The following is a 19,715-nucleotide window of genomic DNA, read 5'->3' on the forward strand; positions in this document are numbered from 1 at the left end:
AGTTCTGGTAACAAATCTATCCACCGACGTTGCAACAAAACAAAATCCCCCGCGTATACGACCTAACGATAAATCTCCAGATCACTGCTAATCATAACTTCGATTCACAATGGAATTTCTTACAAAGAAACCAATATAATTCCGAAGAAACCATTAATCACGATTATTAAAGATAGATGTACGACAACTTCTATTACTAACCGAGATTTCTCATCATACGTATACGGAGCTGTCTCTCGGGCATCTATTTCTTTGACTTCGACTCGCGCTGAAACGCTTGAATAATCGTATTCGGTCACAATATCTTACGTGCGCAGACAGAACCGAATCGAATCCTCGATTTAACGTTTAATCCTCTCCGGATTTTTCGCAGGAATAAAAACACCTATGCTCTGATTAAAACTGTCGAACGAGTGGGAAATGTGGGAAATTTTTATTCAATTACACACGTATTTCGACTATTTAAAAAATCGTCCCTTTAATTTCGTAACTAATTAAGATGTAACTTTATCATCAGTAGCGATACGGTCTCGTGACTCGAACAAATTTACCGAATCGTTTTACAATAACAAATACAGAACGCTTCTATTACTTTTATGAAAGTTGGCAACGCGTTTCGCAACGGAACAATCCGAGACGAGTCCCTTTTGTCCTCCGTTGATTTTACGGAATGATAACCATATCCCGGTTACAAACTCTTAAGAGACAGGTTGACGAACGTGAGAGCAGGGGACCGCACGCGTGAAACCACACTCATAGGAATATCATTTTCCTATGTATCAATTTCCTTCGCTAAAATGGGGACTGGCAGACTCGCGTCCTTGAGCAAGGCACACATGACGGAATGGTCCATGGTAGTGGAATTTGGAAGTCCATATATCGAGATAGTAACTGACAGGTGGCGTTCCCCCGTGGTGCGCCTTAGCAGGCCCTAAGGGTTTTCTTTACCCTCTTCTTTTTCCAATTTCCTTGCACGGTCCTGAATCTCTCGGGAGACGCCAGAAGAAATAAAAGTGCGCCATCTTCTCAGTCCGTCTTAAAAGTTCGGCCGACCTGCCAGGAAAAGACGAGTTTATGGCTGCGGCCTCGGTACGATCCGCTCGGGAGCCGAAGCAGGGCGAGCAACTCGCTCAGAGTCCGTCTTCTTCGTTGTTTGTCTTTCGTTGTTGCCCTTAAACTAGTTTCTGCTCTTCACTCACGAGTTGCGTCGTGAATTATTAGCGGCTCCCGGGGCCCACTTTTTAAAACGACCAGCTCGATTAACTGTTTCAACGTTCGCTGCTTGTCCATGGCTCGCGGAAGTATTCCGACACTCGTAGAAACTTTGTAAAAGCACATGCCAAGAATCAGTTGGCCAGGAAACGCGATTGCACGCGTGAGGTTGATAGTCCTTCAATCTGAAACGTTCGGCGATCTTCAGTCATAGTTTCGTGTTAAAACTGTAATGAGACACGACTCACGTTGGTGAAGTTTGAAACAAATTTGAAAATGTATATAAAAATTATAAGACATTTATTGCGATCATACACCTCGTAAGGATTAGAAAAATAATTGTACAATTAATTATTTTATACTTGCATTCGCAAGATAACAAAGACAATAATAACAGGAAAATTGTCAACTACACAGCTAATTTAGATAAAAGTGGAAAATACACGGAAGTAGGAGGTGCAGTAATCATTAAGCGCAGAAGACAACGAAAGTTCTCGACAAGTAGCATTCTGACTGCAAAAAGGAATCTGTGTAGATTCGCCAGACGGAAATGAACGAACATTTTCAGCCGCAAAGGAAGGAAATTGTATGTTTTGTTTAGAAGAGAAACTCCTAGCATTGCCAGAACTTGCAATTTTCCTTGGGTCTTTAGCTTCCTAGCGAGCACGCAGTGAATAAAAAGCTACGATATTTCTACAAGAGCTAAATTTTTGCGTTTTGTGCACGCGAAGTTAAGCAAAAACGTACGTGAAATCAAAGAGAAACCCGATAAAATTGGATTACTCCGAAATGAATGCAAAATTCTTGTTTGCGGATTCCTGTAACGCAGGCTGGTAATTTGCATGGAATAATGGAAATAACGAAGGAATAATTTTGCATTCCATCGCCACTTATACCGAATCAATATCACTGCTGACAACGCAACCACCTTTCATTCTGTAAATAAAGTAAAAATCAGAAAACCAACAAAATAGGCATATTTTCCTTCTATCTTTGTTATTTAGATTTTTACGGAAATATGAATGTGTGACCTCAAAAAATATTCTTATCGTGCAATCGATAAAAAAGTGATACCATAACGAATAATGGTACTCAATAGAATTTATTATCTGTCTTATTGTTAATATCGACAATTCAGGGACCTATGGTGGATGAACGCGATACGGAAAAATTCGTGAAATCGTAAAGTGACCTGTGCATATTAAAAGTGTCCTGTCTGTAGATGTCTTCAAGAGCGATGAATATTTTATTACATCATAAAATATCCCGTACGTAACAACGTTCAGTCCGGTTCCCTTTATGCTCACGATCGATAAAACTGATTCATTTGTGTCCGGTGTCGTAAATCGGGATCACGTTTCACTTTGTTAAAACGATTTGTTTCCAAACTTCACTCCGCGTTCAGCCTCCAGACAAGTTTATGGTTGTTCAACGAGAGTTCGACCGCTGGTCAGGGCGTAAGGGTGAAACAACGAAAAAAAACGGATAGGAAAAAAAACGAGATCCCGCCGACGTTTGTCTGCCAATACTTTTTGGATGTATTTATTTTATAGTTAGCGATGCACTTTCTGTTACGAATTTGTGTATTTGAGTTTGACGTTACCGTTTTACGCGTGGATGCATTATCAGAGCGGTGCGTTCTGGTGTTTTCGTTTTATGTTTGGTACTTGCACGCAGTGTGCAAAAAATTTGAACACGCAATTTTTTGTAAATGGTATAAGTTCGAAAAACTGGAGCTTGAATTACACCTCTTGAATTCTTGAACATTTCAAGAAATTCTGAAGTTAAAATTATGCAAGTTGAAAACAAAATGTGAGATTCTTAGGTTTCCTAGATGCGAATAAATAGATTGGAAATTTAGGATTTAACACTTTGACTGCCACGCCGAAATCACATGTTTCGCTTAGGACGCCACGCAAGTATTTTTTATTATTTCAAGCATATAATGGCAAAATAATAATAAATTAATGATGTAAGACAACATTCTTCCCCAATGGACCGTTTACCTTATTATAAGAAGATATATTATAAAAAGGTTTAGTTTATTTCAACAAACCATTGGCACTCGTTATGTCATCGTAAGCAAAACGTCCAGAATATATTGTTGAAACGTGTAGAAGATATTAGTAAACAGTATTTGCTCATTCTATAAATAATAGTAAGGTATGTGCACACTTCTAACTTCAATTATATGATTATAAGGCAGCATTTACGATTATTTTCTAAGCTGTGTTTATAATAATATTCGTAGATTACCCCACAAAGATATGGATGCAAACACAGTGCACCGTTAGATGCAAGATTTGTTCTGATTTTTTTTTGATGTTCTAATAAAAATGTTTAATTTTTCAATGGGGCACTTTTTATTTTAAAGTATCTTCTATTTATCGGTTATATTCAAAATCCCCTAACTGTAAATTTTCATTCAATTTTTACAATTGTAAGAAGTGCAAGCGCTCCGGTCACTAATGACCACCGTGGCGTCACAAGAGAAACCGTGATTGGTCATATATGACCAACATGGCAGTCAAAATGTTAAGCATTAAAAGATCTGAAAACTAGAAAATTCGCTATGTTCGAGATCGGATCTCTGATCGTTAGGAATTTTCAAATTTGCCAGCTAGAAAATTCTGAACTGAAAAATCTGTCGACTCAATGACTGCGAATGAAATGAAAGAAAATAGTAATTAATAAAAAAAGAATCTACAAATGTCCATTTATTTATTAGATTATAATTTGGAAAACTCTAAAAATAGGAAAATTAATGTATCTCTGTAATTCCATTTCTCTAATTTCGGTTATATTTATTTATCAATATTAGGATAGAATCTGAGGAACCAGTTATTTACGATGTGTACACTGGTCTGGCCATCAACGTTCTGTTTACATGTAGCCCTAGCAGCTGAAACGTAATTTCAGAGATACATACATCAGTTCCAACGATATCAACGTGAAAGGGTGAAATCGGTGAAAGAGGAAAGTAGTACTTGAATGAAATAAAAGAGGCAAAGGAGCGATAGAATAGAAGAAGAAAAGAGTACTTCGTTTAACAAAGATTCGTTTGATTCGATAACCATAAGTCTTCGAGTCTTGTTGCTGATTCATTCATCCGTAGCATATCGTCTTCCGCCTTTGACATCGCGCGAGATTTTCTCTTCGTACGCGTAAGAACGGTCTTCTTTTGTAACGAGAATTGCCTGTCACTGTTTGATTCATTATCTTGCTTTTTTCTGAAGACGCTTAGGAAAAGGTGATTTCAATTCGAAGGTACTTTTCGAACTGCAAAGAGGTTGGATCAATTACATCAGTCGAAATTTTCTGTTCAAATATTTAATATCGTCGCTGTATATATACTAAAATTACAAATAAACAATACGTTTTAAAATGCATTTGCATTGTTGTCATTTGATTGTTGAGGATATTACTTTCAGGACGATCCTCGTAATTATATCGACCGCGATCAAACTGTTTAGCTGTAACTAACGAACTATCTCTGTTTCAAATAATTAGAAGAATATACTGTGGCTTTGTGATCGAATTTTCTTTGCTAACAAAATAATTTTCTTTGTGTGAAATACTTTTTATGAGATAGATTCTGTATGAAAGAAACTCTAAACCGCTGTAATTAAAATTTGGCATAAATTAACATTTTTGATATAAATGTTAATCTAAAATTTTTACAACTATTGTTTGAATGTGATTAAAGACGCTAGAGAAGATTTCCCTAAAATTCTCAAGCTTCCGCTTCCAACATGGTTAAATGTACACTTCCTAGCCACAGGATGTAAATTTAAATTCTGTCTGAATCATGGTTCCCGAAGTATGGAGCCATGTAAATCATTTTCCTTGGCTATAGTTGTAGAGCAATTAGTATGCAAATACATTTTCATTATTAGTCTATGAGTCAGCAAAGTACTCGAAGATATGCTCCAACTTTTAGGTCCTTTTCCGAATTAGCCTCTACGACTCGATTAGCAATCCTCCTCTTCGCTTGCTGGAATTTAAAACAAACATCGTAATCGAAGCTGGAAAAAGTGTACACAATTATCTATTTAATTCGTTAATTTATTAAAAAAAAAAAAAAAAAAGAAAAAGAACGTTTGGTCACAGTATTTGTTTCTTCGAAAAGAGTACAACTTCTTTTCTTACGCACATTTTACCGTAAAGGCAACGAAGATACTCTAGGTATCCCGCCATACTATAAAAACAATAGAATATTACTCTGAAGGAATGAATATTTCATAAGATACCAGAAATTATTCAACAAAATGTTTTCATGAGATAACTACTTTCTCCAACATGTGAATGCTTGTGAATGTGAATATTTCAGATAAAATACATCGGTCTACATCTATGTATATAGTCGGGTCATGTTCGGGTCTACATAGTCTCCAGCAGCGTCTCCACGTCCACGTATTATATTTTTATCTCGAATTATGTCGACGTAAGACTTCTTCATTCGCCTTATTTAAATGCATACTTTGAAGCAACGAATTAATCTTTCCCCGAATTCCTACAATTTCCACGTGATCGGACAGGTATAATTTTTACGAGCACGATACGCGAATTAACGCGTACAACGAGGGCATAGTTTAACTAGGTTCGTTCGCGGAAATAACGTATCTGATCTGCGTGAAAACAGCCAACAAATCAAACACCGCATATATCAGCCAGCTTACGTGAAATATTTCAGCGAAATCCTAGCTTTTGCATAGCCAGTGCCGGAGTACATAAATATTTAGCAGCGGTAAAAAAGCTACTCCCATGGCTCCGAAGTAATTCCTCCCTGGTCACTGGCTGAAAGTTGGAAACTTCGTGTCTCCAAAGCTTATTCTGCTTCCCCCGACTTCCTCGGAGGAAAGTTGCCACGCCACGAAAAGAACAGATGAACGTGCGTGAAAACGATGAGAAAACATATCTCACTGTTCAGGCAACGCGTTATAGTTATACGTATCCACTAGTCGCGTGTCCAAATCTTTCGTCGCGATCTTACTTATAGTTAGGGGCATCTAAATCTTATAAGGATTTCCCGATTTCTTCGATGGGGCACGTTTTTATTTTTCTTCCAAGAACAGATACAGTCGGGGACAAAAATAGTTGGACAGATATTGGAAATAGGAAATGACAAAGTTTCGTTAAATACGGTTTGTTTACGCAAAAATGTAAATATTAATTCCGGTTACTAATTAAATAACGCATGTATCATTAAATAACGTATGTAACGGGCATAAATAAAACAGGTATATAACGTTGATATTAGTTCGATCGAGCTTCATTGAGACCTACTTTCACCATCTGCTCACTTATTTTTATTCTTGACTGTACCTCCGTGAAACATCCGCGGGACTATCTTCCGACGAACATCAATAAAATCAAAGCCCACGGACGTCCGACCACGAACGTTTTCTTCGGATCCGAGCAGCAGTGGCCATCGTTTCCATTGTTTTCACCGTTCTTGAAACCATCGCGAAAGCTTCGGGGAACGAGAGGCTCCCCTTTAAGACGTGCTTCGTTCCCTACGACCACGTTTGAGGGATCGCTGGTTAAAGCTGCAAAGACTAATGCCGCCTTCTTACAAGTTCTCTATTCTTTTCAGAAATCCCTCGGTTCGTAATGGATGGAAGTTAAATTACAGATTGACCAACTTGCGACTGACTTCAAATAGTTATTCGAATAAAGCTTTTATTTTATTTGTTATTTGCTTCGTTACTTTCTCTCGAACGACGTTGTTTCAAGAATAATGTATTTGAGAAATAAATTGTTCGAATATCTTATTATATCTCGTTTGATACGTAGGTATTTGGAAGAGATTTGTTACAAAACTCACGTTTCAACTACAATTTTTTTGGATATCAAGTAAATTCATGTAGAATTGAATTTGCTTCAGACGCTTTTCGATTGAAATATAAATGAAATATACTACTCATTTTATTACAAGAGAAAAAAGAAAAAAAGAAAAAAGTAATTGTACTTCTCAACGAATCTGGATCACAACGATGTTAAAGTAACCAATTTTTAACGATATGAACTGTATCGCATTGACACACAACTATGGTTCACACGTCATATGTCGCTTTTATGAATTATGCAAGCATCGGGCACCAACTCTCGCTCTTTTCTCATTCACGCGTATTTCTCCGGCTGTACGCTCGAAAATCCGGCCAGAGTCATGAAACGAGAATGACCGGCCGTGTCGTTACCTTTTATGATCGACAGAAAAGCCAACGCTGGGAATACAACTCGTCAGCAAGTAGTAAAAATTTCGCAATCTACCGATATGCAGACATCACAACCGATTCTCTGATACGCTTGACCACTATTTTTTTCAACCCTGCGTTTTTCCTTTTTCTCCTTCAAAGAGAAACTCCGACGATACAAATAGTAGTCGCCAGCGATTAGTAGAAAATTGTGCTTTAGTAGAAAATTGTGCTTTAGTAGAAAATTATTTAGTATAAAATAATTAGTAGAAAATTTGTGCGAAATATAATCGGCGATAAAAAATAATGGAAATTCGTACGGATGAAGTTTCGTCAAATGTGGTTTGTTTCCACAAAGCTGTAAATATTAAATTCAATTATTTACTGAATAATCTACGCGCTATAAGGCTATGCAGGGTGTGGCTTGTGAAAAAATAAGGGAAAATATAGAAGAAGATTTTTCCTCCTTCCTAGGTTTGAAAATTTGTGAACTTGGACTTGGCTAATCATCGCATTACGGGTGCGAAAATAAGTAAAAAATGTGAAATAAAATTTTTCCGCTTAAGGCTTCATTTTCAAGGAAATTCAAATTTCTTTTTTACTCGGAAACTAAGCGTCTTTTGAAAAAATGTTATTCCACATTTTCGACCTATTTTTACGAATAAAACTATCAGCTACTTGATCAATCTTCACACTCGATTTTCTCAAAAACTAAGTCTCGAACGAAACAATTTTACTCTGTACATTTTTCTTATTTTCTTTACAAGCAATCGCTTCTCATCCGCTTGACATGTTACTCGGAAACACCCTGTATAATGAAAGGAACGTAAATACATTCCGGCATATACAGGTCTTTTTTAATATAACGCTTCACAGAACAACTCTTTAATAATAAACAATGAATCTCTTTTAAGGTAACAGTTCAGAATGACTCTTCTGGATCTGGCCTTCGTGACATCTGATCAATATCTGCTTTTCTTATTTTTATCCTCTCGCTTTCCTAGTGACGATCCCAAACCATCTTCAAATTGATAACAGAAATACCCTGAACCATATTCAATTTGGAAACGTTTCGGATCAAATTGAACACTTAAATTGCATCGGTACCTGCCTCCATTACCTGTCCACTTACTTTTATCTCTTACTGTATATGGTTGCACCAAGCATCTCGCAGATTCTGCGCATTTTGAAACCTATTTCGAACGTTGCCAATATATTCACAATAGTCGAGTCTCATAACAGTGACAATGGAATTTCAAAATGTTTTGTATGAATACCTTCTATATTCATAATATATTCGTAAAAGGTTTCTACAAGCGTTCGATTACTTTGCGCACTACCTCGCTGGTAGCTAGCCTTACGACACGAGAATGGAGGTAAAGCCGAAAGTTCACAACGTCGCTATCTTTGAAAAATACCGACTGTCCGAGCGACGAGCTGAGATTAATAATAATAGGCGAGTCGACTTCGTTTGATAAAGAACAAAGGACACTGAGAAAGCTGGAATAGTTTTGATGGGAACGAATGGAACAATGGTACAGGGGACCCTTCAACTTTCTACAGGAGATGATGTAAAATTGTGCGCCATCTTTAAGTCGGGCAACTTCGTAATGTCAACTATCGAGGAAAGAAAAGGGTAAATTCGTCGGGGAAAGAGGGGAAACTAAAATCTACGTTAAATGAATTTACTAAGTTACGTGTTTTCTCGTAATCGGCAAGAATGTTGTTCAATCCTGGGTACGATATAATAGAATTAAAGTGATTTGTGTAATTACTGCAAGCGCTGATCGGACGTTTCATTGAAACAAAAAACAATTTAGACTATCTGAGAAACACAATTAAATTTTCCAAAAATATTGATCTGTGTTGGAAAATTGAACTGCAATGGTAGAGTAGCAATTTCGTCGTTGATAATCGAGAAGTCGATACGAATGGGAGAAGAGAAAAAACACCAGAACTTGGTAATGAACAAGAAAGAATTACCTTAGTTATTTAAACATACTAATTAAAAAAGGCGCACTGCGTCGCTATCTTAGATATAATATATTTACGATCGTCAATTCGCTTAAAGCATCGTTAAGAAAGTATTACAAAGGAATCTCTTCGTTATCATCCGCGAAGGCTAAAACTATGTACAAAGAAAGTTTCTGATTAAGAAACGACTGAGTTAACGGCGCAAACATTCGCCGCTGAACGAGCAGGCTATTTGAGAAAATAGGAGAAAACGAAGCGGCGGGTAGAATTCGCGTTGCCGGCGACCAACGAAATACCTTCGTTTCCTAAGATAAAACGATTATAATTTGGGGAGGCAGTTATGATCGCACAAATGCCGCCGGTATCGCGCGAAACCGTGAAAATCTCGAGCGGAAATTCCGGTCGTCGCCGAAAATTTCGCGAATTCCTGCTGGCTGCCTGGCGAAAAAGGGCAACAGGACGTTCATTTCCGTTAAAAGGCTTCCTTTGCCAAGCCCGCGCTCTTAATGGGTCACGGGATCCTTCCGCTGAAACAGAAGCCTCTGGTGCGAACAGCTTTGCAAATCAGCCTGCAATAAAGCGTTTCTCTCTCGCCTGGACTCGAAGACGAGTTTCACCCCTGGCAACTGTAACGAGCCAGAGGGTCCCAGCAAGCCGACCTTCTACCGGCGCATCCGCCGCCCCCTCTCCCTTTCGATTCGCTCGTTTTCTGAATTTCAATATATTCGGCCGAGCCGCGTCCGTTAATTACCGACTTCTCGGTTTAACAAATATTTGGCGACTGTTCGCCGACCGAGCCCGAGAGAAGCCGAAGGAAGTGTCGCGCTTTGAAATTTTAATTTAACGCCTCCGCGTTCGAGCAACGACTCCCATTAATTTCGAGAGCTACACGCGGACTAGCCTTCTTCACGCTGTCGTCGTCCGCCCTTTTTGCTCTTCTCATTGTTTCCCTTTCGCGCTGGACCACGATGATAAATCGTGCTACGGCTCCGCAGAATTTTTAAACTGCGAACACGAATTTCTGTATCGCTCACGGGTCACAGCCCCTTGTAACGCGATCGTTACAAGGAGCGATTCCTTTGGAATACAAATCCTTTTGATCGGTATGCTTCGCGTAAATGTAGCGCCCCGCGATAATATTCGAACGCTCCTACGGAAACTTTTTATGTACCGTCGTGCATAAAGATAAGTGGTAAATACTTGAGTAGTTGGAAAGGCGTTCTAGTTTTAATTCTCTTGGAATTACGAGAAGCGAGGGAAACATAGGTACGGAAATACTGTTTCGCGTCTTTCTTTCATTGTATGTGCATTGTAAATTGTCTTTACTTGATTGCGAAGTATATCTTTTATTAAAACCTCTTCGTCAATTTAGCGAAAGATTCAGCGAATCGTCGAAACATCGATGTGAATAGATGCAACGTAACGTCGACGAATTCGATATGGAAAGGTTTTAATTTTAAATGCTTGAAAAATAGAGGATATTAAAATATTTCTATTTAATAGTTTACAGCAGATTTTACATGCACGAAATAATATCTATGTACAAATATATATTGTCATATAATATTTTAAATATTGTATTTTTTTTATATCCTATGGTATAATTATGTTGTTATAATATCGTAAGAGAAATAATATAAGTAAAAATTGGTGGCATTGCAGTGCTACAATTTCAAACATTTCTCAAAGCTTTCATACAAATTTCATCCGCAGATACTCTGTACGCTTTAATTATACAACCTATTTACATGAGTTTTATATTTTAAATAATGGAATTATATGGAAATTATTACAATACGTTAACGGAACAGAAACGGAAAATATGAAATCCAGAGACGACAATGTCCACGGAGATCGTGAGAATATTATACGCAGCTAATTTATCTGAAATATTTACGAAACATCAAGTTACCGGCGACACTTCATTTCGATGAAAGCAGATAATTTACAGTGAAATTTCAATTACGATAAAACATTGGATAACGTTAAAATATCGCGGTTTTAATTTACGCTGTTGCCGACCAGTTTAATCACTCTTTCGTACTGCGAGTTCCCTCGGTTCGACGAAAAATTACTTGATTTATCTGTTTAAACTTTCTACTCGAAAATTCCCACAACTAGTCCCCGTACGAACGAGAGTTCGTGGTTATTCCATCGTGCGCTACATTTCCAAATTTATCCTTTTTTTTTTTGGTGCAAATTGCCAAAGTTCAGGTAATAATGTCATATATTTTAATATCACAATACCGCGACAGCGCATTGTTTCGAATGACATTAATATTATGTTCGTTGGACCTCTTCGGCCTTGTTTCAACGAACAAAAGCTATTCTTATCGAATAGAATAGAAGAAAAATTGCCAACTTTGCGAACAATAAGCTCTTTACCCCTTTTATCGAATACTTTTCAACTCGATAATCGTGTCAAATTACGTACTGGAAATTTGAGACTTTCTTCCGGATATGAATAATATAACTTGGATAATTTTAAGAAACATTTGATCGATTTTATTATAACAGGCCCGGTAGACACCCTGTTAACTTTATAATTATCCCGAGATATTAACTTTCAGTTTAAATTTTCGTTCAATGAAGTCTGTAGTTAGCGATTTCCGCTGATCTGACTCCCTTGGATCTAATTTACGATATTTTACGAAAATGGAATAATACGTGGCAGGCATTGTATTCTTTTCAACAAACTTTCCCATATTATGAATAGGAAAATACAGGGCAGCATTAAAAAAATTTTTTCAAGTAAAAATTCCGTTTACAACTGTTGAACATTTTTATACGTATCTTCTTGGTACAATCAAATAACAGCTTATTCTATAAATGATCCAGTACAAATCAGTAAGGAGTGACTGTACGTGAAAAAATAAGTCGAAAATATGAAATAAATGTTTCTCATATAACACTTCTTTTCCGAGAAAATCAAGTTTGAAAACTTGTGGAGAATATTCAAATTTAGTTAGGTATCGACTTAGGTATCAGTAAAAGAATCAACAGGAGGTTATTCTACATACGAAAATAAGTAAAAAATGTAAAATAAAGTTTTTCCATTTAAGGCTTCATTTCCAAGAAAATGAAGTTTCCACACGTTTAGTTGAGAACTGATCTGGTGCACGCGCATGATACATTTTCAAATTTACTTTTCTCAAAGGCAAAGCGCCTTATAGAAAAACGTTGTTCTACATTTCTTTTATTTATTTTTACATACAGTTTAACCTTATTGTCGATTATTTACTGTTCGTAATTAGCCAAGTCTAAGCATACTCGTCAAATTTTCAAACTCATATTCAATTTTGAAACGTATGAAGAAACATTATCCTAAATATATTTTCGGCTTACTTTTTCACGTAGAATCATCATACATCGAAAGAAGTTAACGTGTCTTTCATATCTCTCGAATTACTAAATTTACAGAAAAATTATTTGCACTTCCCGATGTCTCCCTGTTTCTATCGTCAAAGAACTTTTGCAAGAGCAATTTTTTCGTAACTTCAATCCCTCATAAAATTCCACGATTCCACGATATCGTTAACGTTAATATTCCGAACGTTAGAAAATTTTGTACGAGTCTTCCATCGAGTGATTAACATTGTGCCAATTAAAAATAATCCTAGCTTTCTGCAATGGTGAACGGCAGTGTATTTATCGAAAGCTCGAGGGAGTGGAAGCAATTCAAACGGAAACAGATCGATTCGTATTGGCACATTAAATTGGCAGATCAATGGAGGCCATACTTACTTGTTTGCTTTTCAATTTCCATGATAATAGGACTGAACTGCCACGAGCAATTCCTTTCCATTGGTTTACATACACTTCCTCTTCGGCGCGACAAGGGTCAAGTGTTCTGCGCTCGTTAACTATGTAACATGTTATTCGAGATTTCATTAATTCCTCGAGTGGTTAAAAGAACCAAAAGAAGCATTGTTAAACACACTACACGTTTCGTATTCGTTGAGGAATACGTGTTTCCAGGATTCACTAACTTCAACCAGAAGAAATTTGCACATCGTCGAGTCACATGGATGAAATATTTTAAAAGAAATGTTTCAAGAACGTAACTGTTAATAGTGAATAAATTGGAAGCGACTTTCCAAGCTATCGTTCACGAGTATCTGAATCCTGCTCAATTTACAGTAGCGCTATTTGAATTTTGTTAATGTTTACAATTTAATGATCAATTCACAATTAGAGACTTAATGATTAGAAGGCTTAATAGTAATAGATTTCGTTGTTTAATCGTACGGAGAATACCGCATACGTACATTTACTATATTTTAAATATTGCTGCTTGCATTAACGTTAGAAGCTTTATTATCAACTTACGAGAATTTTTTTAATCTAATTTGTAATTCTGAAAATAACTAAATATACAAAATGTAAAAGGAATGTAGATATTATAATAATTATTATTACTATTTTATATATTATAAGTAAATAATATATCATAAGTAAATATTATATAATAATTGTAGACATTATGTCATAGAATAATTGGACTAGAACATCGAAATTTTGGAATATTCGTACGCCACAGATAAACATCTCTATATTTTCCTAGTGAAATCAAATAATATAATGAATAACTACGTATCAAATGAAATATCAATTATTCAAATAATTATATTATTAAGAGCAAAGTAACGAAGCAAATAACAAAGAAACTACAAAATTTTATTCACTTAATTAGAACATAAAATTTCGGTGTGTTAATCTAAGTCCTAAGTACGCGTTCCATTCATATGTTATGAAACTATCTTGAGATATTTTAATTTTCGAATTACGAATTAGATTAAGATGGATATTGTTAGTTAATAGGAAAACTTTTGACGTTGATGAAATAATTTGAACAAAGGTATATTTCGATAATGTTTGATTCTGTTCTTGGTCTACTTTTCTCATCATCGGTGTCGCTCTCGTTCCCCAGTTCATCTCCGTCTGTTCATCAAGAACACAAACATTCTTAAGGCAGACCTAGTTTGCTCTTGTTACAAAGGTCGGCAACTCAGTAGATCGAGACAGAGCGAATTGATAAAAGCATCGTTAATCGTGGACTACAGATGAAACGTTTGCAACTCGTATCGTGTTACTATTCCCCTAAGAGGTGTGCAAATGCGAGCTAGTTAAGTGCGAACGGATGGAAACGTAGTGTCTGATCGGACTGACTTGGCAAACGCGAGGATAGTAACAGTCGTTTGTTTTTCAATTTCCCATGGAATCGTCGACACAAAAATATACACCTTACACTCACCCACCCACACACACACACGCGCGCGATTCTGCTTCTGTATGTACGTTTCTACGTATATAGCAGAGTCATTGGCGCACACGTCCAACAGCCTTGAGGGATAACACCATTCGTTCAGGTCAGTCAGGACAGAAGAATTTTCCGCTCCGAGTAACGACGCAGGATTCTGGATACTGTCGATCGACTTTCCTCGTGATAGATAGTTGCACAGGAGTCTAGATTTTCTGCTTAGTCTCCGATCAAGTAGACGCTGCTACAATCTATCTTGCTAGTAATCGTCGACTGAAAGTCACGATAAACTTTCTTTGTCCTCCGCTTTTGCGCGTAATTATTCCAGCGAGTCCATTTTTCCACAGCGATAAGGCAGTCTTTACAGATCGTAAGATGTTTCTGTCGTGTTCTGAGATACGCTTTCACGCTTTCATGAAGAGTATCAGTAGGCGATGTGTGATTTTGTCAGCGATTATAATTTACGAAATAAGTGGCACAGAAATTATTGCAAGATGAAACAGGTGTTTACAGAATATCGAGAAAAAGTAGTGGTGTGTTAAAGTATTTAAGAAACATAAATTTAACATAATACAGTTTTTTAATTAGGTTAAGATTCGAGTAGAAAATTTCAAACATCTTACGAGTAATTCCAAAAAACAAGAGAAAATACTCGCAGATTGAACTTGTGTGTGAAAAGTTTATGAAAAAATTTTTCATGATATAAGCTGTAAAAATATACTTCTCGTATGATACCTCGAAGCATTATAAATATAGAATGGCTTCCAAATTTTGTTTAGTAATTATCTAAGTACAGCTGTTTATAATATTTATAAGAAATTTCAAGGTACAAAATTATTCAATAATCTCAATAAACTTTTCTATCAACTTCACCAAAAGTTTCTATGTGGTTTTAGCAATCGTAAGAAGAAAGTTGTTAAAACCCATGGATTAATTTGCAGGCACAAGTATACATATTTTAATTGTTTCTGTTTGAACTTGTTCATTATTATGAAAGATGATGTGTGATTTTGTATTTAATAGAATCATTAAATTATATGTAGATTTATTATGTAGGTATATTCGGTTTCTATTGGCTTACCGCGTTGTGTACGCATTCAAATTAAATTTACACGATTGATAGTATTGATTGGTTATAATCTGTATAAAGTAATTGTTTATTAATAATAATTACGCACGAAAATTTGAACTCATAATTGGATATGCGAGGATTAAACTTGTACAATTGTTGGAACCACAAATTCTGAAGCCATTGCAAGATTGTTATACCCACTCGTGAAAATTTTAACGTCGATATTACAAATAATCTTCTTTTTTCTAATCGTTCTAAATTAAATTTCGTTATACATTCGAATCGAAAATACAAGGGACATACTTTATAATAAAATTTCAATTTTTGTTGTAACCTTGTGAATTATTGCTTTCCAATTATCTCGTTTTTTTCTAAATCGAACAAGTACGAGTATAATTAATTTCGTTTAATTCTATGTAATCGAAATCTGGAAAATTACGTTTAACGTGTACATGCAATTATCAAATAAATTTGATCAAAACGTTCCATTTCAAACCGCTTAGTATTGGCGAGCAACACGAAAAGAAGAATATCATTTTTCTCGCGCGAACGTCTTTATCCATTTTAGGTTCCATCGACCTGTACTACACAAATGCTACCAATCGTGTCTATTGTCATGAAATTCGAGTGCTAACATTTGTCCTAGAGATCCTGACAAATCATCACCACGTCTAGAGTTCACGAAGGCATTGCGTTGCCAAATTAATCCTTCGAAATGGCGAGAAAGTATTGCCGGTTCCTTTCACGTATCCATCGATGACGTGGACAAACTCGAACGTCTCGCAAAGGCAGCTACCTGCGATTTGTCAGTGGCCTGGCATCGTTTCCTGACGACAAAAATAAATATACGACGTAGCTGGCCTCCACACTCCTTCTACGTTCTATCGAATTTCCTTTACAAATCAACAGAAGTTTCGATCGAACGGATATTTTCGCCTTACGTAATACTACGCTACGTTCGTGTATTAATTATGGCGAAAACTATGTAGAGATGAAGAGGGACTGGCACTGATCTTGCTATGGACAAAAGGACCGCGCACAAAGCTCAGGGATTAAGAGATGAGATTTCCGTATGAAATATTTATGTAGCAAAGTCGACGTGTACATTTTTTACACGATTCTCTCTTTCTTCCCCGCAGACATTCAAAATAACGAAATTAATTGAATTTGCGGGCACATTGATCCCTGCTTGCGGGCGGAGTTTCTTTAAAACATAGAAAGAGCCAATGATTATTCGGCGAGATTACTCGTAATCCTTATTTATAGGCAGCGCGGCATATCACGGAACTGTGGCGCCGCTAATTTCTTTAATCACGACCACGCTGAGTAATAAGTGCCATCTGTTCTTGATTGCTTTCTGCTTCGATTATCGAACCAACGATCGTATCCAGGATACGTGTTTTAAAACGAAACGCGTTTGATTGTGAGCCAGAAGAGAGCTGACGAAAATTTTGAATTTGATGGATTTGTTATATGCACCGTGTATATCTCGTTGTTTCGCGCAAAGTATATTGTAGAAGAACTAGACGTTTTAAAAGACATTTTCAATTACCTTGAAATTATTTTGATAGCAAAAGATCTTTATACTTTTATAACTTAATTTGGTTTGAAATTATTATTCGAAACGAAAATTTGAAAGGTGTTCCGTATTTATTAGGTTGTCCGAAAAGTTTCTTTCGTTTTATGAGGAAATAATAGACGCTGAATGTTTTTTGTGTTATATTAGTTTATTGAATCATGCACGAATATAATAATAAAAATATAACGAAATGGATCATACCTAATTCAACAAAACAATATAAAACAGAAATTGTTGTTCAACTATTATCACCTTATGAAACGAAAGAAACTTTTCGGACATCCTAATATAACGATTCGTAGTACACGAACTGTACAGTGAGAAATTTTCAAATGTGCATTATAAAGTTTCTGTATCATATTATAAGAATACTAGGTATTGGTTTTCAGAACTTTCAGTGCTACTTGAATTAATATTTCTCATACGTTCGCCTATCTTCGTCTATGTTCAATTGCAAAATACGAGAAAGATATTCGACTAGCCAATCGATACCAATTTAGGCCATTCGTCTCGCGATACGTTTGGAGATTGAAAGAATAAAAAAATATACGACTCACAGAAAGCTCGTAGAAAGTGGACGAAGTAGCAGAGTAAAAAAGGGCCGAGTACCAGCAACTTGATGATACTGCTGCTCTGAGATAGTCGTCAGAAGGACCGCCAGGGAGATTCATCGGGGACATCATTAGGGAAGATCCTCCATGTCAATGGGTAAAGGTAAAAAACTGAGAAGAATCCGCAGAGAGAGGGAGAGAGAGAGATTTCTCTATGTAATTATAGAGATAGGAATCTGTAATTAAAAATCAAAAACTTGAATTTCTAGACTGTATTAATTACTATACAAATATGATACTACTTGTGAAGTGTAGTTGTGTATCATTGCACAAGTTAGTAATTTTCTAAAATAAAGATCCATAAACGCAGAAAGTTTCACGTACAAATTATTAGGTTGTCCGAAAAATTTCTTTCGTTTCATAAGGTGTTAATAGATGAACAATAATTTCTGTTTTATATTATTTTATTGAATTAGGTATGATCCACTTCGTTCTATTTCTATTGTTATATTCGTACATAATTCAATAAACTGATATAAAACAAAAAACATTGTGCGTCTATTATTTCCTTATAAAACGAAAGAATCTTTTCAGACAACCTAATACTTCAAACTCTTAGAAGGTACAATCGTTTTTTTTTACGAAGAAAACGAGGTGTGTGGGTTCTTCCGTCTGCCCATTGCATTTGTCGCTCGATGCACCAAATAACTAAGCTGACTTAGCGTGAAAATATTTAACCAACAATTCTGTCGCACTTTGTACCATAGCAAAGCATCGGAAACCCGTGGTACAGGCAATAAACGCACCTTCGATGCAGTAGCGCGACCGAACACGCATCGATAACGCAACATCCGCACATCTATCCGCGACAATGGTCTCGTTTATTCCAGCGACGGTCCCAAAAACCGTGGGCTCGGTGCACGTAGCCATCGTGAGAATCGGAAATCGTCGAGCGGTCAGAATCCCCAAAAGCGGGACACCGCGTCAAAGCCAGAAACTTGACCGCGTTGTTCTATTATGCAACGGAAAAACCAGGAACAACAGCTGCGAGCGACGTTAGGAATAGAATTTACTATCTTTCGTCGACGAGTTCTTCCGAGGAGAAGCCGCGCGATGCTTCCTGAAATATCGATGAGACGCGCACGAGCACGAAATCGCTGCTGCTGATCTTAGTTAGCTTGGTACGTTTAGACCAAGCATGCGAATCCTCGTTTCCTCCCACTTTCATATTAACACTAGACTATCACACCAGTCAAATTAACTGGTTTTACAATTTTATTTTAAAATTCCTACTTCATGTTATATCTTTTTTCCGCAATAATGTAATGACTTCGCAACGATAACTAAAAGAATAATATAATGAATTTTATTTTGTTTTTTTTATGTATTCAAACTCAAAATAAATTTGTATCAATGCTACTTATACCAATACCAGTCAAAATGACTGTTACTTGTCAAAGTGTAAAAGGGTGCTGCAATCTATTTATCGAACCCCAATTAACCAGTTTCCTCATTTTGTACAACTTCCCACACGTTTTTAAAATTTTTACTGCGTATCATTCAATATGATGATATCAGTTGTGAGGAAAATTCCGAATCGATCGCTGAATCGCTAGATGCTAACACTAGAAATACCAAAGCAGTCAAAATGACTGGTTCGACAATTTTATAAATGTGTTAATCCTCGTTTAGGGATCATGGTCCCAGATGGTTTAATAATACCAAAAATGTACTACAGAATATGGGATTGCTTCTGTAAGAAAATAATAAATCAATAAATATAAAAATACTCTATTATTACTTATTTTTTAAAGACCAGTCATTTTGACTGGTCTTGGTAGAAATAGCTTCGTGTTAACTATCGATAGTT

General features: G+C 36.4%; 1 protein-coding gene across 11 annotated transcripts in view; it reads left to right on the forward strand.

Moving 5' to 3' along the window:
* The window catches only part of LOC126872833 (zwei Ig domain protein zig-8-like), a 444,324-nt gene that overhangs the window by 100,753 nt on the left and 323,856 nt on the right, over positions 1–19,715 (forward strand). Inside the window, exon 1 of one of the 11 annotated variants that reach the window (XM_050633028.1) lies at positions 17,798–18,008. The exons of the other annotated variants lie outside the window; for them this stretch is intronic. Within the exon in view, the coding sequence (XP_050488985.1) occupies positions 17,993–18,008 (16 nt within the window). The 5' untranslated portion in view covers positions 17,798–17,992. Of the gene's footprint in view, positions 1–17,797; positions 18,009–19,715 lie in introns of those variants that run through there. 11 annotated transcript variants of the gene reach the window in all.

This window comes from Bombus huntii, chromosome 14 (assembly GCF_024542735.1).
Source record: "Bombus huntii isolate Logan2020A chromosome 14, iyBomHunt1.1, whole genome shotgun sequence".
NCBI lineage: Eukaryota > Metazoa > Arthropoda > Insecta > Hymenoptera > Apidae > Bombus > Bombus huntii.